The sequence below is a fragment of the Protopterus annectens genome, chromosome 8.part0, assembly GCF_019279795.1.
Source record: "Protopterus annectens isolate FY-2018-M chromosome 8.part0, PAN1.0, whole genome shotgun sequence".
Classification (NCBI taxonomy): domain Eukaryota; kingdom Metazoa; phylum Chordata; order Ceratodontiformes; family Protopteridae; genus Protopterus; species Protopterus annectens.
Genome location: NC_056741.1, coordinates 353369964 through 353391536, shown reverse-complemented (window position 1 = coordinate 353391536; position 21573 = coordinate 353369964). Strand labels below are relative to the sequence as shown.

Below are 21573 nucleotides of genomic sequence, written 5' to 3'. Positions count from 1 at the left end.
CAGAAGCACAATACGTTTGCAAAAACACAACGTTTCGTCATCATCTTCCTCAGTAATGACAACCATAGTGAAGACTTTCCTTATATAGTGAACATACTCCAATTAACATTTGAACTAACCAATCAAATAAAATAAAATAAAATACCTAATGAATAATGCATTAAGTACTTTCATTCACCACAACAGATTGTGAAACATAATCAAATGTAAGAACTAATGTTAAATACATGTCAAAATTAAAATCTGTGTATACACATACATCAAGGTTAAAATACTAATGTAAATTAATTAAAATGTTTAATTCTGTCACGATCCATATTTAAACTCTAATACGTGTTTTTGTAGTAAATTACACCATCTAGTGGTCAAAATGAAAAATCACAGTGTTTTACCATAGAAATGACTTGAATGTAAACAAGTTTGAAATGTATGCTTGTTAAAAACTATTAAATATATAAACTTAAACAGTTGATTTTAATAAATTTTAATAAATATTTTTTATATAAAAGTTATTTAAAAATTAATTTAATAATTCCATAACTTCCATGAGGAAAATGAATATTGCACTTAATAAAATGTACTTTTTCAGGTGCTAGAGCTTAGCTGCCCTTAATTTGAGCAAGAGACACCATGTCATTTAACCCCAAATTTCTACCTGAGTCTAGTATTAGTTGCCAATGTAACTCCCTATATTCAATAAGGGTTTCCCACATACCACCTCTGGGATTAATGGGAACTACTTCAAGCACAAAAAATTGGTAACCTGTTGTTGGACATCTCATAGAGTGTTTACTTAGTGCATTTTTATCTTTTTTCACTCTAACATCATAAAGGTGCTCGTAAATCCTTTGTTTGAGCTACCTCTCACTTTTTCCAACGTAAAATGAAGAACATTTCTTACATATGGCAATGTAAATAATGCCACTAGTATCACAATTTGCAAAACTGTTTAGAAATAGTGTCTTTTTCCTTGCCTGTAAATAAATTGAGGTACCAGTCAATAAGTGCGTGCAATAATTGCACCTGCCACATTTAAACAATCCCTTCTTAGCTTTACTGTTCTTACTTGTTCTATTGAAGTTGTGACAATTTTCTAGTATGTTCTTGATATTTCTCCCTTTGCGATAGGTGTAAGTTACTTCCTTATCAAAGATGTATTCTAAATCAGAAATTTCTGAAAAGGCATTCCATTCTTTAATAAAAATTTCCTTTATTAAGCTTGAATATTCATTAAAGGTGGTAACAAGCCCTGCACTGTATTGATCAATATTAGCTCTGCTGTTTGCTTTTATTACAGCTGTGTCTTTTTTACCTAAGATAGGAGCAAAGGGGCCCTTCCTTTTCTTGTTTACTTCTTCTAAAATATTATTGAAGTAGTCGTATGAATAACCCCTCACAGCAAAAAGCACTCTAAGTGCATTAACTTCTTTACAAAATTCATCATCTTCAGAGGTCATTCTGCTTGTACGAACTAGTTGCCCTTTTACAACCCCCTTCTTTTGAAATGGGGGATGACAACTACTGAAATGTAAGTAGCAATTGGAAAATGTTTCCTTTCTGTGTATTTTTGATGTGAAATTTCCATCTTTTTTACTGATATTGACATCTAAATAATTCAGTGTCTTTGTGTCAAAATTCTGAGTAAATTTCAAAAAATTAGTAGTTTTGTTAACATATTCTACCAACTTCTCAAAGCTGCATTGATTACCTTTCCAAAAAAAGCAAAGGTCGTCCAGAAATCTGGCATATAGAACCCATTGTTCATTGAAAGGCGAGTTAAGTAAAAATTTCTCCTCCCAAAAAGCCATAATAATGTTGGCATAAGTTGGGGCACAATGTGCCCCCATAGCAACACCTTTTTCTTGTCTGTAATATTCCCCTTGAAAATAAATAAAGTTATTTTTTAGTATGATTTCCATTAGGGTTAAGGTGTTTCTAAAGTCTCCATGGGTCAATTTTTTACTAGCTATTAAGGCTTCTTCATACCAGTGTAGCCCCGTGTCGTGTGGGATACATCCAAAAAGATCAATGACATCCATTGTACCAAAACACAAATTTTCACTGTACAAAGTTGGTTCCACTTTCCTTAAAAAGTCCCACGAGCCCTTGAGTATATAATTTCTCCCCTCTAATACATTTTTGACTTTTACATCCACATACTTTGCCAGAGGCGCTGTAGCAGAGCCATCCGCTGACACTATAGGCCTTAAGGGGGATCTATACTATCTTTGTGTACTTTGGGGATGCCAAAAATACATGGGACCTTAGGCTTCTCAACAGTCAAAAACTTGTAAGTTTCTTTGTCGATTGAACCTTCCAACAAAAGGTCGTTCAATAGGACGTGTATCTTTTTGTAGGCTATGTTAACTTCGTTCAGAGATACTCTAGTGTATTTGTCTACATCATTCAGTATTTCCAACATTTTACCTTCATATTGTATTGCTTGCATAACAACCACTCCGCCTCCTTTATCAGGCTTCATAACCCTTAGTTCACTGTTGTTACTAATTTCTTTCAGTGTCTTGAACTCTCCTTGGGATAAGTTTGAATGCATATACTTAGTAGCTAATTGCTTTCTGACTTTGTTTTCAATTTTAATTTCAAAATTCCTCAACTGGGGGTGTAAAGGGGGGTTAAAAACACTCTTACACTTTAATGTCCTGTGGTCAGAATGACTGGTTTTACCTTTGAAGAATAATTCAAGGTTCTTTTTCCTAACAAATAACTTGATGTCAATTAATAGTCTAAACATATCTACTCTTTGCCTAGGGACAAATGTAAAACCTTTTGAAAACAAGTTGAACCAAGAAACATCAACCTGAGCATTAGAGTAATTGAAAATATTAAAGCCATTATATGACCATGTATTTGCATTGTTAGTGATACCAGCACTTAATCCCACCTCTGTTCTCTCCTCACAAATGGTCTCTTCCCCCTCCCCATGTAGTTTTTTGAGTTGTAATACACTTTTTCTTGATTCATTAGTCTTTCTGATCTCCTAAGTGGGGGGAATTCTTCGTTATTACTTGCTTGATCAAAAACTTCCACCATATCCCCTTCTTCCCACTCAGCCTCATAAGTGTGTTGTTTTTTTCCAATTACCATATTTTTGCCTTGGAACATACTTGGGTTTGGGGTAATGACTCTTACTTATTTGCATTTTGTTTATCAGGAAAGTCTTTCTGGGCTGTGACAAGTTTTAAAAGGTTGCCTACAAAGAAAAGCTCAAAAAAACATTCTCAATAATATAGTCTACAATGTTACAGTAGTAAATGACACATTACAAAAATGTTATAATACAGAACAGCATATTAATAAGCAAATATTGTTAAAGAGATAATTAGATAAGATTTATTAAATTTTATTTAGAGTTTACAATATATACAAAAATGTAAGAAATCAAAAGGAAGTTTATAAGGAAATATGTCTACTATGTGTCTGGTGCAAATGATAGCATCCAGACTATTGAGAAAACAAGGAGGAATTAGGTTGTGGGTTTCAGAGCACTAGTTGTTTAATGGATAATGGTAAAGAATTCTACACTTTGAATGCAACTGTGGAATACAAGGCATCTTCATGTCTATTGAATGATGTGTTCACTATTTGAGGAATAGTATTGGTTTATAGATAGACACAGGATCAAATATGTAGGGAAGAGTGGCTTCCTTGGTGTAATAATTCATGAGAAATGAAGACAATGGACCATTCTTTGTTGTTGGGGATAAATGGATGAGACTAGCATCCTAGTTTTCTTGTCATGTGTTCTAGAGAGATTTGGCACCTGCCATTTTCCTTTCATTTCAGAATTCCAAGCTGAGTAAATTAGAAGCCTGTAGTTTAAGTGATAACATTTTATGTGACTTTGGTGACAGCCAGTACAAAAAGTGGCTGGGATGGATAAGCAGCACTGCATGGCTTAAGTATGTAGAAAAGTATTTTTTTTCTGCATGCAATGGAAATAAAGGTATTCATCAGATGTTTGTGTCCCAAATGTAGAATGCTAACACTTAAGAATGAAATACCTCCAAATCATTTGTGAATAAATGCCACAAAATAAAAAAGGAATTGAAATATAAATTTATGAATTGTATGAGGCACTGAAATATGGGGAATCAACCAGTATGCTAAATTTAGAGGGTGAATGTAAGCAGAATAAGCACTCTTTTTGCAGTCTAATGTGTGCTCTGCAGCAACCTGAAGAAGAGAGTTTATAAAATGGATGGACAAGAGATGGTAGTGTCTTTCAGTGCCACTATCAAGGCAGAATAAACTCAGGTGGTGTGGACAGTCATTATACATCATGGATGCACATGCCCATGTGTACGTCTACGTGTGTGTGTGTGTGTGTGTGTGTGTGTGTGTGTGTGTGTGTGTGTGTGTGTGTGTGTGTGTGTGTGTGTGTGTGTGTGTGCGTGTGTTTGTATACCTGTAAATATATTTGCATATTCAACCATGCATTGAAGAATATATTGACCTGACACACAATACTGTAGATTTCTGATCTGCATTACAAATAGTTATGCTATGATACCTGAGTGGTAGAAGAACTCAGAAGACCCAAATACTTAGTTTCCACTGGACAACAATGGCAAACCTTTATGAAATGTAAGATGTCAGTAAAGATCATTAGGATAACCTAAAATGATGCTTATGCATGCATGCAATTCCACATAAAAAATAATATGGAAATCATAATTTGCATACCATTCATAAATTCCAGACATATACATGACAAAGAGTGCATTTGTTTGCATAACATTTCACTATTTTGTCAGCTTGTGCAACTGAACACCACCAGTAGTATGCAACAACAAAGAACAAAGATAATACAATAATTACAAAATACCTTACCTATTACAGATATGTGAGCCCTGGCAGAACCTTCCACTACACCAGGAGGAAGCTGCAGTAAAATACTTTCCCGAACAGGTTTCTCTGTTGAAATACATGATAACCATAAAGAAAGTTGTTTTCAACATTATACCTTGTTCAATTTCTATTTGCTTTTTCCTAACCACAGTTTATTCTTAATTCTATTCCTTAATTATAGTTTTATGTTAAAATTCAAGAAATGTGTCAAGAAGCATGTCTGAACTAAATGTTTGCTACATTATAATCTTAATCAAACACTGATCAGTCACTTAGAAAACAGCAATGATATTTGCTTTTGAGTTACAAAATGTTTCTTTCAGTAAGGTACTGATTATGGCAAAGGAAAATGATACAACTTAGTGAGACACTGTGAAAGTTTTTTCTCAATGGAAGCTTCTGAAGACTGATTCCTAAAGAAACCAGAGCTAATAGCAATTTCTTGACAACAAATTAAATCACTATAGAATTTTCTTAGGGCAGTAATATCATTACTTCTGTGACAATGGTAACCTTAGATATATAAACTAAAAGCAAGTGATATGAGGGCATATCTACAACAACAGGGTGCAGGGCCTTTTTTTTCAGTAGTTTTAACATTAACCTCTTTCCTAGGCAAGCACTGCAGAGCTCTCCCTCTTCATACTATATATGAGGTTAGCCACACTAAAGTAAGTAACACAACACAAAAGACATTTTCGTCCTCAATCAAGGAAAGGTATGGCCATTACTTAGGGTAGACGCAGATTTAGTGTTGTGGTAAGTACATAACATTTATATTTGGTAAGAGTAGTTTTATCCTTGGTAACTGATAGGACAGAGTCTCACGCTAGTACTATTGGATGGTCCCCTCATATGAAAATACCCTTGATAATGATAGCTCCAAAAGAAGACCTGGATCTAGATATCACATGCAGTATGTAGCTGATGCACAAATATAGTCAAGGGCTGCATTCATAAAAACGGCTACTGAAGTAGTCAAGGTTATAGTAAAGTGAGCCTGAGGTATTCTTGGCAATGGTTTACTGCATTTAAAATAACAAAATTTGATGTATTCAGAACACCACATTGTAAGAGTTACCTCTGACACTTTAGAGCCTATCTTATTTTCTTAAGGAATAAAAAAAAATGTGTGGAGTTCCAAACAGACTTGGTTATGGCCACATTAATACCTTAGTTGATAAAGTGCATCCATACAGTTTAACAAGTACTTCCCAGAATATGAGAAAGATAGACAAGTGAAAGTATTGATTAAGACTTGACTCAGCTGAAGATATTCAGATACCCTGACCTTATGAAACACCAAATAAGAAGCCTCTACAGACAGAGCATGGAAATGCAACTCCAGGAACACAAATGAAAAAAGTAGAGGGAAAAGAAACCAAACTCTTTGCACTCATCGAAACAGAAAACATGTCCACAATGGCATAACAGGTAGCACATTCTACTTTGGTGCAGAAGATTGTGGGTTTTATTCCTAGATCAGGTAGATGGAGTGATGAAACTGCAGTGTAGCACGATCGGGGTACTGCACTCTTGAGTGAGTTGTCCGTGGGATGAGATGTTAAACAAAGGTCCCATCTGCTTGAGTTGGTGGAAGCTCAGGTGGATGCAAAAGATCCCATGGCACCTGTCAAAAACAGTAGTCAAAGTTTGATGATGTCCTAGCCAAATCTCCCCTAGCAATATAAATACCACCTCAGGTCTTCCATGAAACAAGTTACTAGCTTAGTGGGACTAACCCAGTCAACAAAGGATAGATAAAATAAAAATAAATAAATAAAATCTGTACATTTTTCTGGTGTTGAGGTTTTCCAGAAGGTAACAAACTCTTGATCACTGTGCCAAAAAGGAAGGATCATTGGCAACTGCTGTGTGTGGAGAAGCCAAATGCCCAGTCATAGGGAGCAGACTTCTGGTTAAGTCTTCCCTGATATGTAACACTCATGTAAGTTTCAAGGCATCTTGTAGGCTTTCAAAAAGTACAGCTGCATAAGTCTTACTTATCTGTAACATTAGAGTTTGAATTTCTCACTGCATCAGAGGCATTTTGGTTTACTTGCCAAGGTAACACAGTAATGGCCAGCTTTCTAAAGCACACACTCCCCTCCCTCTCTCTTGCTGTGACATCTGATTGGCTAAGCATATCTTGAAAGAGAAACTTTCACCTACTACAGGAAGTGAGTGTTCAGGATTTTTCACTTCCACAAAGAAGGAGAGGAAAGTACCTGAAGCAAAAAACACCTTGCAAGAATAAATTTGCAGCCAGTCACAATACTATATAAAATTCAAATACAACAACAACCACATCAAAGATGTTAAAACCCACCGCATCTATGCACAGTCTGGGGAACGGCAAGTGGGTGCTGCCACAGGCAGTGACAAATTCAAATATCTGTCATTACAGAAAAGTAGGACTTACACAACTGTACTATGTTTATCATTCCTACTGCCTCAGTGTCATTTTGGGTATATTCCCAAAGCTTACTCTTCCTAGGAGTTGGAAGGATAAGGATCCAGAAACCTCTGGAAAATGGTCTTAGCAAAGCCTACTCTGGAACTTGAGTAAGAATCCAGTTTCTAATGCATTGTGAAGCTATGAACAGAGGACCAGGTTGCTACATCTACAATGCTTCTAGAGTCCACCCCTTTCTAATATGTCATTGAAGAGTATAAGACCCTAGTCGAGTAAGCCTTAACCTTGACTAGAAGAGATTTATCATGGTTGGAGCAATAGAAAATAGTAGCAAAGGGCAACCATCATGCAATAGTTTGCTTAGAAAAAGGTTGACCTTTTTAGCCCCCCCCCCCCCATAACAGGCAAACAGATGCTCAACATTCCTAAAGAGTTTTATTCTGTCAAAGTAGTACCTAAGCTGTCTGTGCATCCAAGGCATGTAGAATCTTTTCTCCCTTGTTTTTTTGTATCAAAATAGAACAGTATGAGCTTGATGGCTTGATTGAGAAACAACTTTATTCACAAATTATGGATTAGTGCACAACATAATCCTGTCTTTGTGTAAAATCAGACAGGGTTGGACCACCATGACAGCTTTCAGTTCACAGACTAGCCTTGCAAATTATAGAGCAAACAGTAAAGCAGTTGTCCAAGTAACAAACCTGTAAATTAGCTAGAGAGGCAGATTCAAATGGAGGTTATGTCAATTTTTCAAGAATAATGTTGAGATCCCAAGGAGGAAGAGTTTGCTTTCAAGATGGTCTTATGTACAACACTCCTTTTATAAACTGTTTGACCACAAAAAGAGGCAAAATAATGGAATCCGTGGGCCACAAGATACACACTTAAATAGAAATATATGACAAACCATATCTAAGTAGCTCATGCAAATATTTCAAAACCAGATGTGATGAAACCCTTTTGGGACTTCTGTTCTTGGTTATGCACCACCCAGAAGACCTCTGACACTTACAAAATGTTCAATTTTCTAGTTACAGGTTTTCTTACCTCCTTATATATCTGTTTCTCATCCTCGTGGAACAATTGCCTAAAAGGTATCAAAATAAAATCATCCAGGCTTATTTGCTGCAAAAGTTGGGGTATACCACTTGCCCCGATGCTGTGTGAGTGGATCCAGTTTGTGAGGAAGTTTGTGGTAACTGCCCTTGGCCAGTTCCATTAAAAGGGAGACCCAGCTTTGCTAGGGCCAAAAGATGGCTACCACAATGATCCTTAGTAATTTTTTCTGAATCTTTAGAAATACATTGGGAATCATTGGAAAGGGTGGAAATACATGCAGGAACACTGGGAATGATAGAGTGTCTGTTTTCCAAGCAAGGCTGCAGGGATGTCTTGAACAGAAATTTTTCATTTGTCTGTTTTGGAAGGAGATGAAAAGATCTATTTGATGTATTCCCTACATATGGATGGTGTTCTTGCTGACCACTAGTACAGGACACAGAGTCCATAAGTGGTGAAGAACTTTTAAGGCAAGAAACACTTTCAACATCCCTTTTACTTTTATGTGCTTTTGTGAGTCATGAGGACCATAAAAGATTTGCACTTCAACTCCCATGGACACTGCTCCCCGAGCAAAATCCGAAGAGGCCATATGAACAAATTGGACTGGGTTGTGAACAGAAAGAAAGGGAGTCCTGCATTCAGACACCATTTATCTTTCCACCGGTGCAGTTTCTGTTTCACTAATCCCAGTACTGGTACATGGAAATCCAAGGGATGAAGGTACCAGATCCAACAATTCTTCAAGTACCATTGCATTTTTCTCACATGAAACCTGACTAGTGGTATCAAGAAGATCAATTATTTTTGAGCAACTCTCCTGATGAATCCACTTATAGAAGAGAAAATTCCCCAAAAAGTGTCCTGATAAGTCAAAATTTTATTTTCTGGCAGGAAGGCCATCCTTTTTACTTTGCTTATCCAACATCCCAGGAAAAGAATTTGTTGAGAGGGTGTGAGGAAAGAGTTTTAAACGTTCAACCTGAAGGCCAGATTAGAAAGAAGGGCTGCAACCTTGTCTAAGGATTTCAAGCACCTGTAAACAGAATTTGCACAAATCAGCAAGTTGACTAAATAAGGAAAAATGTGGATGCCTAGGGTTTTGTAATAGTAACCACTGGGGCCAGACAGCTTTAAACACACAAGGTACAGTAAATAACCCAAACGTTAATGCAGAAAACTGATAATGTAAGCTAGACACAGCAAATCTCAAAAATGTCTTGTAATTCAGATCAACAGGAATATGATGTGTCCTTGAGATCTAATCTAGAGTTACCATGAAACATTGGTCTTTAAATAAAACTATGATTGACTGTAAGGTGAGCATTTTAAATTTCAGAGCTTTTGCAAAGGTGTTTAGAATGGACAAATCAAGGGTAGGTCCTTAGGAGAGCTTTAAGTCTGGTACCAAAAAGATTATGGAGTAAAATCTTTTGCCTTTATGTATGGCAGTCAGTGGTTCCATGACCCCTGCTTCTAGCATGTGATGGAGCACTGGAGAAACACATCTGTCTGGTCTAGTGGGTATGGGAGAATTCCCCAGAAAGGGGGAGGATTTTCTATCCATTTTCAAGTGTATACTCTGACTTGTTAGAACCTATTTGTCTGACATTATTTGTGACCAGTTTGTTGGGTTGAGACAGAGCCTGGGGGAAGGCGAAAGGGAAGGAAGGGCAGGACAGGGGTAGAGATGCTCTGTGACTCTGCACAGTTATTCCTTTGCAGGGGGTTGATCCTTTTTAGAAAAGGAACCCCTCTGGTTTCAAAGAATTATCCTCCTGCCATTTCTTTTTGGATCTCTGAGTTTTGTTTGGCTGGGATTATGTATGTTCTGTCCCTTGAAGGAAGACACTTATTTGGGGAGAACGTGGGTACATGAAACATCCTAGATACCCCATGCATTAGTTTGCCTCTATCTCCCCACTGTTTGAGAATCTGTGCAACAGAGGGCCCAAACATCAGTTCAAAACTTAAAGGTCCATTTTTTTTTTGGCTTTTAAATCAGAGTTCTGATTATGTAACCAAGCAGTCCATCTTAATATAACATAATAAGCAGCATTTCTCAAGAATGTATCTAAACATTCTAGGATACCTCTCAAAGCGTGTTTCAAAACCTGAGTCAAATTAGAAACAATTTCTTCCATATAAGACTTTTGCTCTGCAGGTAAGGATGCAGCAAAATCATCCAAACTGCAAGCATATGTGCACATTGTAAAATAAATTTCCACATATAGTCTTGACAATTTAACATTCTAAAGGCCAGATGACTAGAAAGAGACAACCTTTACCCCTGAAATCTAACCATTTTCTCTCTTTATCAGGGGGCACTGGATGAAACCAAGTACTTTTTATTTGAGCAGGCAGCTGGGGAGACAGCAGCCAGGTCAGCAGTCAAATGAGAAAAGGGAGTTGTCACATCCAGGAAGACCCTATATTTTCTCTGAGCCTTTTTAGGGACTGCTGGAATTGATACTGGTGTCCTGCAGGCAGCTTTGTAAACATCTTCCAAGTCAGGTAAGAGAGGAGGGGAAAACCACTGAGTTGGGCATCTCATCCTCTATAAGGTAAAATACCCTGCCTAGCTCTGGGGTAGTTCCCAAATTCTCTCAAGCAAAACATCACTAAATTGAGCAACCTTCTGAGGAAAAGTTAACACTTGTTTGTAGTTAAACTCAGATTCATCTTCTGAAGAATCAGAGTGACAGGACTCAAGTGTCATCTAGGAAATCATCATTGTCAGCATAAGATCCTTCATCATTCTCTAAAACAACAGTAAGGTCTCTAGCCAAACCAGCAACTAGGGCCATGTATGGGAACACAACCACCAGAATTAACTGTCTGTAGAACACTCTTAGCCAAGGAAACCAATCAGCCTTATAAAAAAACTGTAATCTGATTCTTACTTGTTGTGTCTTTCGGCTTTTCCCGGTTAGGGGTTGCCACAGCGGAACTCCGGTCCGCTAATGACTGCCAGTAGATTTTCACGTGCCAACTTGCCAGGTCTGACGCACAACCTTCAATGAAGGTACGCCAATTCACGCATGTCTCCACACAGAAGACGCTCTAGCTTAGAATCAAACCGGACAGCGTCTTACTATAAGGTGACAACGCTACCGCAGCACCACCACCGCAGTTAATCTGATTCTTACTATTAGATGAAATATCTGGGGACAGAGTATTATATCTTGCAAGGGGTCTCTTACCCTGGACTACCCCTATACATAAAGGGTTTACTTCTCCTAAACCTGCGCCAGGTACTGGAACAGCCCAATAGGATGTGTCTAATCCCTGTTAAATAATGGCCAGTAAAGCTACACTAGAGAGAGATGTAACAAAAGCTAAGTGGTTTGCTTGCTGAACAATGGCCCTGACAGGATCATTAATTGTATGCTGAAACATATTTTAACTTTGCTTTTTATTTTTAGGTGTAACCAGATTTGATTGGAGGGGTACCAGAGTTAGGATCCATCAAGTCAGGGGAGAGAACACCAGCTAGAATAATAAACTGCCAGTACTGGATAATGTATTACAGTATGCACTTAAAACTTCTTGTAATAAGCACATCCCCACACAACTAAACTCTGCTAAACTGCATGATTATCACAAAAAATATATACATATATTTTAAAACTGGCATACAGTAAATTAAAGAATTTCCAGTATGCAAAGTCCAAACAACAAAGCAACAAACAGATTGGTATAATGGTTAAGGTATTCACTCACAAACACAAAGTACAAAGTTTGATTCTCACAAAAAGGAAATTAGCTAGGCTTAAGATGACCCACAAGATCAAAAAACCTAGTATTTGCCTATGAATCTATATACCCCACCAGTGTTACAAATTAGCTTTGCACATTTTAACCACATTAAACTCCCAGAACATAACATTAATAGCAATTTAAACTATATTTTCTTGTCAGTGTGAGTAAAATCTTCACAACACATTCAGAAAACTTAATTTGAGGTAAAATTATGAGTGGATGTTAAAAGCATACTTAGTACAGTTATAAATATAGTAAATAATATACAAATGATGAAAAAAATCCAGGTTTTGCAAAATTTTCTCTCAAAAGATGAAAATAAAGCAGAGTAATAATAACAATAAAGACAGGTTGCACAACTCAGTCCCTAGTGACTAACAACAAACATATACTGCACATCTGAGAGAAATACTGAAAGTTTTCTCAGAAACAGTATAAACAAGACAGAAGCTATAAGCAGAAATTCCCACAGGAATTATTGTAAAAACTGCCAGAAATAAAATATTTAAAAAAAAAAAAAATATATATATATATATATATATATATATATATATATATATATATATATATATATATAAACATTTTAAGTAAACATAAAAACAGAAAGATAATAATAAATCTAATACTAAAATAGGAGGAAGGAAGTCCCTAAATGCGGCTTATCTGAGCAGTAAGTTGTAAAAAAATGAGTACTGGATACTGTGAAGAGTAAGAGGACTTTCTTCTTTGGAGGCATTCTTCTCAGGATATGCATGGCCAATCAGCTATCACAGAATGAGAAAGGGAAGGGATTCTGAACTTTTGAAATCTTACTAGTACTGTCTCACCTTGGCAGACAACCCAAATGTTACTGAGGCAGTGGGATGTGGGACTGGTGATCATCATGGGCGTCTTTGGAACCTACATGGATGGCCTTCTGTCTGTGGAGTTTTGCCTTCTGAATTAATTTTGTAGGAGGACATGTAGAACATGGTAGTGAAGGCCAGATATCCACCTTTAAGCACTGTGTGATGAAATTATGGAGGAAAAGGTGTTGCACTGGGTAATTTTTGGGGGGAGACAAACAGAATGCAGGTATCAAGGGGGAGGGGGACTAGTCATAGGGCAGAAGGAGGCATCTGTTAAATTTGCAAATGAACTGTGTTCCTTGGGAATGTGAACACATAGGAAATGGTTGCTGGACATTGCATATTCCAAAAGTATCAGTTTCCCACATTATGTATATGAACAAGTTCCTCCCTGTTTTTTGATATATCATATGACCGTCATATTCCATGACTGTGTAGTGAGAACTCCAGCAGGGGGGGGAATCCTGAAGGGCCTGAAGGTTAAGGGGACTGCTCAAATAATTTTTTCTAGGGAAGGAAGTAATCAATTAAAAGTGGACCAGATGGGCAAGAAATTTTTAGACTGTGTGTGACTTGCTTAGAAATACTTGGAGCTCTAGTTCAGTTCCGGGTGATGTGTGTTTTGTGTTTTTGTTGGAGAAAATGGACATGTAATTATTTTTACAGTGCAGTAGGATGAACTGTTTTTGTACAGATATGCAGATGTGTACTGGTTATCATAGTATGGGTCCTAATTTTATAAGTTGTACCTATCAAGAAAGCAGATTTACAAATATGTACTCCCCACCCCCCAGGAGTGTGAATTTATTCATATGCAAATTTTGAGTGTGATGATTTTGAACCCTCTGCTAAGATTTTTCAAGATCCTCTGCTATGATTTTTAAAACTGATAGGCTAAGAGTTATTGTGACGACCGTGTCCTGGCCTGGCAATCAAGGAGCCTCAATCCTCACCACTAACACCAGGGAGGTCGTCTCCTAGAACAGGAAAGGATAACTAATACACACAGTAAAGTACAATTTCCCTTAAGTGCACACAGAGAACACAGTCAGTCTGGGGCTGGTTGCTCCCTTGCTCACCAGGTCCCCAATAAGACTCCCCACTGGCACAGCTATAGGGTCCAGGTCTCAGCCTAACTGTGCAAGCTAAAACCTTCAGTACCCCCTCTGTCCAACCAGTGCTTTATGTCCCTGCCAAGTAGCTGACACAACACACGCACACTTTGAGATAAGTATTGATACAACTTCACAGACACTCCTGGGAAAGGCTGACACATATTCTCCAACTGTGCTCCCTTACCCAGACTATATGGTAGTAATTACTGCCACCACCCAGTTAATAATATCAGCTACTAAAAGGCCCTTAAAAGGGTGTCCAGTTATTACTGTGCAATAATAATATCCAATGGTAGTATGACTACCAGTCAAGGCTTACTTTAGAGTGGCCTATTACAATAACCTCTATAAATATGCAATGTACTCTAGAGCTTATTTCTACACAAATCAGCCACAGGTAGAAGGTTTTAAAAATATTTAATAATAAATAATTAAAACACAAGACAAAACTACTACACCACAGAGATATCTAAGAGTTCAGAAATCACACAGAAACTTAATACAGTAGGACAGGTCTGATTTCAAAGAAAAAGACCTAATTAATCTTTACTAGATTTAACTATTCTTACAAGAAATCACAGTGCTAAAACTTAGATGTGGGCATAAGGCAGAGTGCTGGTAAGTTGGATGTCCAAAAATGCTTTCAGTCTCATCTGAGAAACAGTATTTAAACACTTCTATCAAACATGTTTGCTGGGTCCCTCCCCAAATTACATCATTTTTGACACTTAGGTTTTCCCAGGCAAACAAACTGCATTATTTAGCAATCTAACACCTGCACAGAAACTTACAAAAACAGAAGACAGTTCATACGTATATTCTAACAGAAACTAGAGCAATAAAGCACTTTCCACATCTAAATTCTGGTCATAAACTTTAGCCTTAAAACAATGGGCATGAAACCTTCATCCAGCCGCACTGGAGCTGAATTGTAAAACATTAAAGAGATTCATAAGATCTTTTCAACTTAAAAAAAAGACACATTTAAAATACTTGGCTTGGTTTTCCTTACAGCAGATGGCAATGTTGCAACAATCTTGAAGTTCACATTTTACAGTGTTTTCTTTAATTTAAAAACACAAGCCTGTATGTACATTTATTTATACAGTTGATAGAATTATGAATCAAATTCTATTTGACTAGGCTGGCAGTCTTCGCCCATCTCTCCCCAATCGTCAGATCTCATCCCCCCCCCCCCCCGGGGAACTCAAGCAAGTTTTTCATGTGCCCGTTGAGAAACATTGCTTGAGAGTGTCAGGTCTATCTGGGTGTACCTCACCCCATTCCCTGTCTTGAGACCCCATCTGCATTGGCATTGCTACTCCCACTGCGGTGCTGCACTGACATATCACATGCTTGCAACCCCAGCCTCCATCTTAGCAACTTGGCATTTTGCTGACTGGCTCTGTTTAACCATGTTAGAGGGTTGTGATCTGTCATCACAGTGAATTTTCTTCCATACATATAAGGCTGAAGTTTTTGTAGTGCCCACACTATGGCTAGACATTTCTTTTCTACCGCTGCAAAGCATTCCTCCCTGGGTTGGAGCCTATGACTGAGATAAACCACTGGGTGCTCTTCTCCCTCTGAAGAAATTTGGCTAAGTACAGCCCCCCTACCCCATAGTTTGAAGCACCCACCTGCACAACAAAGTCTTTGCTGTAGTCTGGACTGGCTAACAAAGGGGGTCCTCGGAAAGTTTCCTTAAGCTTCTGAAATGCCACTCACATGCTGGGGTCCACATTACCTTATCTGGCCTGTTCTTCCTTGTCAGGTCTGTGAGAGGAGCAGCTACGGTACTATAACTGGGAATGAACTTTCTATAGTACCCTGCTGTCCCCAAGAATGCTGTCACCAGCTTTTTGGTAACAGATGCAGGCAATGCCTGAATAGCTTCCACTTTGGCAGGTTCTGGCCTTATCTTATCACTCCCCACTCTATGTCCTAGGTAGGATACCTCTGCCATACCCACCTGACATTTTCTCAGCTTAATGGTCAACCCTGCCCTCTGTAGTCTGCCCAGCATCTCCCTGACATGCTGAAGGTGCTCTTGTCAGGAATGGCTGTAGATAGCAATATCATCCATGTAAGCAAGAGCAAACCCTCCTGCTCCTGCTAAGATATGCCTGTGGAAAGTCGCTGGGGCATTCTTCATCCCAAAGGGTATCTTTGTGAACTCATACAAGCCAAAAGGAGTCATAAAGGCTGACTTCTCTCTAGCACTGGGAGTCAAGGGCACCTGCCAGTAATCCCTGGTAAGATCAATGGTTGTAAGATACTTAGCCCCACCCAGCTGCTCTAGGGTCTCATCTGTCCTAGGCATGGGGTAAGCATCCGATTCTGTGTGACTATTTAATTTCCTGTAATCCACACAGAACCTGGTGCTGCCATCTTTCTTTGGCACCAACACCACTGGTGAGGCCCAGGGATTGCTGGACTCTTGAGTCACCCCTAGTTCCAACATCTCCTGTACCTCCTCCCTCAGAGTCTGTTTGACTCTCTCAGGCACCCTATAAGGGGCCTGCCTGATAGGCCTTTGGGGTCCTGTATCTACTTGGTGCTGCAGCAGGTGGGTGCTCTCTGGTTTCCCAGTGAACATGCCCCTAAACTCCAGCAACACTGCTCGGATTTCTCAAACCTGGGTAGGAGTTAGCTGCTGGGACAGTGCTACCCCTTCCACTGAGGTGTCATCCTGAGCCTCACTGAGGAGATCAGTCACAAGATCTCTCTCACACTCCTCCTGCAATCCACTGCAAATGCACAGCACAAGGGCCTCCCTATCCTGGTAAAGTTTCATCATGTTAACATGGTACAATTTGTGCCCCTGCCGTTTGACTAGCACTTCCACCATGTAGTTAACATCACTTACCTTTCTTACCACCTTGTAGGGTCCCTCCCAAGCTGCCTGCAACTTGTTGTGTCTGACAGGAATGAGAACTATCACCTGCTGTCCTACAGCATACTCTCTAGCTCGAGCATTCCTGTCATACCACACCTTTTTCTGTTGTGGGCTTCTGCCAGGTTCTCCTAGGCCAGACCCATGAGTTCCCTGAGCCTTGTCCTGAGGTTCAGGACATATGCTACAACAGACTCCTTGTGAGACTCAACCTCCCCCTTCCCACTCATCTCAAATTAAATCTATATTTCCCTCACCCTATGCCCATACAGCAACTCAAAGGGTGAAAAACCTGTGGATTCCTGGGGAACCTCTCTGTAAGCAAACAACAGATGGGGCAAATATTTTTCTCACTCCCTGTTAAACTGATATGCAAAAGCCCACAGCATGGACTTGATTGTAGAGTTTAACCTCTCAACAAGCAATTAGTCTGCGGATGGTAGGGGGTGGTCTTCATGTGCTTCACCCCACAGGACTTCCACAGACAAGCCAGCAGGTCTGACATAAAATTGGCATCGCTGTCAGACAGTATTTCCTTTGGGAAACCTACCCTGCTGAAAATCTCTAGCAAAGAATTTACCACCTACTCGGCCTCAATGGAGGACAAAGCCACTGCCTCAGGTTATCATGTAGCATAATCTACAATCACTAGGATATACTTTTTCCCTGTGGAACTTGGGGCGCTCAGAGGACACACAATATCCATAGCTACCCTCTGAAATGGCTCCTCAATCACAGGCATAGGCATCAAAGGAGCTTTCACCTTGTCTCCTGCCTTGCCTATCTTTTGGCACTGCTCACAGGTCCTGCAGCACCCTGTTGCAGCCCTGGAAATTCCAGGCCAATAAAAGTTTTGCATAATACGCCTCTTTGTATGTTCTATGCCCATATGACCTGCAAAGGGAATATCATGGGCTATAGCTAGAACCTCCAGACGGTAAGCCTGGTAAGTAGGTTTACCACCTACTCGGCCTCAATGGAGGACAAAGCCTATGTATGTTCTATGCCCATATGACCTGCAAAGGGAATATCATGGGCTATAGCTAGAATTTCCAGACGGTAAGCCTGGTAAGTAGGTTTACCACCTACTCGGCCTCAATGGAGGACAAAGCCTATGTATGTTCTATGCCCATATGACCTGCAAAGGGAATATCATGGGCTATAGCTAGAACCTCCAGACGGTAAGCCTGGTAAGTAGGTTTACCACCTACTCGGCCTCAATGGAGGACAAAGCCTATGTATGTTCTATGCCCATATGACCTGCAAAGGGAATATCATGGGCTATAGCTAGAACCTCCAGACGGTAAGCCTGGTAAGTAGGTTTACCACCTACTCGGCCTCAATGGAGGACAAAGCCACTGCCTCAGGTTATCATGTAGCATAATCTACAATCAGTAGGATATACTTTTTCCCTGTGGAACTTGGGGCGCTCAGAGGACACACAATATCCATAGCTACCCTCTGAAATGGCTCCTCAATCACAGGCATAGGCATCAAAGGAGCTTTCACCTTGTCTCCTGCCTTGCCTATCTTTTGGCACTGCTCACAGGTCCTGCAGCACCCTGTTGCAGCCCTGGAAATTCCAGGCCAATAAAAGTTTTGCATAATATGCCTCTTTGTATGTTCTATGCCCATATGACCTGCAAAGGGAATATCATGGGCTATAGCTAGAACCTCCAGACGGTAAGCTCTAGGCACTACCAACTGCTGTACTCTCTCACCTTCTAACCCTCCTTCAGGTGTCCACTCTCTGCACAGTAAAATTTTGTTCTAGTATACAGATTCCCCCTTCCCTTGAGAATCAGGTGCCTCCCTAGCTACCTGCCTCAGACCTTGCAATGTAGGGTCTGAGAGCTGAGCCTGTCTCAAGTCTCTCCTTGTAACCCTTCCCAGCTCCCCTTCCACAGGAAGTCTGGCATCCTCTGACAGCGGTGCCTCTACCTTTGCAGTTACCCTGTCCATCAGTACCCACAAGCAGCTGTGGCTCACATTCAGTCTCACTGCTACAGCATAGCTCACTCCCTGACGTAACCACCTCAGCAGTCCTGACTGCAAGTATGCAGTTTGCCTGGGTCTCCCCCAGGCTACCAGACCCACATGCTTGTCTCCTAGCATCACTGCATGTAACTACATAAGTACATAGTACTGCCTCATCCAAATCCTTCTCTCTCAGGACATCTGCAGGATGGTAGTTCCATACCCCTGTTGTCTCAAGACAACCCACTGTTGGCATTTTGTCTTTCCCACTTACTGGCTCCCACAACCTTGGTTCCCCAGCTTGCCTCTGTGGACATCTGTATGCCACATGGCCCCACAGGTTGCATTCAAAACTTTTAACCCTAGCTCCTGGACGTGTACCTGGACTAGTGGCTTCCCCTGCTACTGGCGGATTCTGTTGGGGCAGTCTGTGCTGCTCACCATGGGTTCCTTTAGTCCCATGAGTAGTACTAGGGGTCCCTTTCCTGTGCAGGGCTGCCCTGCTTGCTAGGTATAGGTCTCCCTTCTTCCCCAACTCCTCTGAAGTAGCACATTGTTTATCAGCTAACCAGATCCTCATGTCCTCAGACAAAGTGCTAAGGGCTTGTTCCCTCACCAAAAGGTCTGCCAGCCCTTCAAAAGTGGTGACCTGACATCCACTCACCCAGCTAAGAAAATAAGTGCTCAGTTCAACAACATATTCACATACATTTTCATCTGCCTTGCGTCTATGCTCACAAAACTTTTTCCTATGCATTTCAGGTGTTAGCTTAAAACATTTTAATAAATGCCTTTTTACAGCAGTATAATCAAAACAGTCAGTATCATGCATTTTTGCTAATGAAGTTACAGCTTTACCATGGAGTAAGGGGGTCAGGAACTGTACCCAGAGCCCTTGGTCAACTTCACACTGTTTACATACCCTCTCAAACATATGAATGAAGCTATCAAAATTATCCCTCTCTTTAAACTGTGGAAGAAATTTACTGACCTTGTGTGCTTCTGGGGTCTGGTTACTCCCTTCCCCATTACCTCCATGACTCTGACGAAGAGTCAGCATTTCCCTCTCATGCCTCCTCTGCCGTTCATTTTCCTCAGCTTGTAGACTCCTCATTTTTCTCAGCTGCTTCTAGTTCCATACGCCTGGCCTCCAACTCAAGTCTTTATAGCTCCAGCTAGATTTTTAAGTCCACTGCAGAAAGGTTGAGCTGTCCATTCTCTAAGGATATTGTATCTCCACTGTCGGTTTGATTGTCCTCCAGGCTGCTGTTTTCTGATGCAGTTTTAACCAAGGCTGCAATCAGGTCTGCTTTAGTCAGGTTTCCATGCACCAGTCCCCTAGCCTGGCACATCTCCACTAGCTGGCTCCTTGTCAGCTTTCAATACTCTTTTGCTGACATGCTGCCTGCTTACCCTGACTAACACTAAGCTAACAAAAGAAATAAAACAATTGTGATCTGAACTCTGAGTATACACTGCATGGCTGTTTTAGAGTACAAAACACTTTTAGAGATCACTGTACATAAGCTACAGGAATTCACTCTACACACACCACTACAAGCTGATTAGTATGTGAAGTAGATCCAACCACTGCCAAACACTTGTGACAACCGTGCCCTGGCCCAGCAATCAAGGAGCCTCAATCCTCACCACTAACACCAGGGAGGTTGTCTCCTAGAACAGGAAAGGATAACTAATACACACAGTAAAGTACAATTTCCCTTAAGTGCACACGGAGAACACAGTCAGTCTGGGGCTGGTTACTCTCTTGCTCACCAGGTCCCCAATAAGACTCCCCACTGACACAGCTATAGGGTCCAGGTCTCAGCCTAACTGGGCAAGCTAAAACCTCCAGTACCCTCTCTGTCCAACCAGTGCTTCATGTGCCTGCCACGTAGCTGACACAAAACACACACACTTTGAGATAAGTATTTATACAACTTCACAGACACTCCTGGGAAAGGCTGACACAGATTCTCCAACTGTGCTCCTTTACCTAGACTATACACTAGTAATTACTGCCACCACCCAGTTAATAATATCAGCTACAAAAAGGCCCTTAAATGGTGTCCAATTATTACTGTGCAATATTAATATCCAATGGTAGTACGACTAACAGTCAAGGCTTACTTTAGAGTGGCCTGTTACAATAACCTCTATAAATATGCAATGTACTCTAGAGCTTATCTCTACACAAATCAGCCACAGGTAGAAGGTTTTAAACATATTTAATAATAAATAATTAAAACAAAAGACAAAACTACTACACCACAGAGATGTCTAAGAGTTCAGAGATCACACAGAAACTTAAAATAATACAGTAACACTGGTCTGATTTCAAAGAAAAATATCCAATTAATCATTACTAGCTTTAACTATTCCTACAAGAAATCACAGTGCTAAAACTTACATGTGTGCATAAGGCAGAGTGCTGGTAAGTTAGATGCCCAAAGTTAAAATGCTTTCAGTCTCTTCTGAGAAACAGTATTTAAAAAATTCTAACAAACATGTTTGCTGGGTCCCTCCCCAAATTACATCATTTTTGACACTTAGGTTTTCCCAGGCAAACAAACTGCATTATTTAGCAATCTAACACCTGCACAGAAACTTACAATAGAAGACATTTCA

The 21573-nt window shown here is 39.9% G+C and overlaps 1 protein-coding gene across 4 annotated transcripts in view; it reads right to left on the bottom strand.

Annotated features, from left to right (window-relative positions):
- LOC122808806 (alpha-2-macroglobulin-like) overlaps nucleotides 1-21573 on the bottom strand; it is a 2637399-nt gene that overhangs the window by 708916 nt on the left and 1906910 nt on the right. For all 4 annotated transcript variants that reach the window (XM_044079865.1, XM_044079862.1, XM_044079863.1 and 1 more), the window contains exon 23: nucleotides 4852-4935. In XM_044079865.1, coding sequence (XP_043935800.1) covers nucleotides 4852-4935 — 84 coding nt within the window. The remainder of the gene's footprint in view (nucleotides 1-4851; nucleotides 4936-21573) is intronic.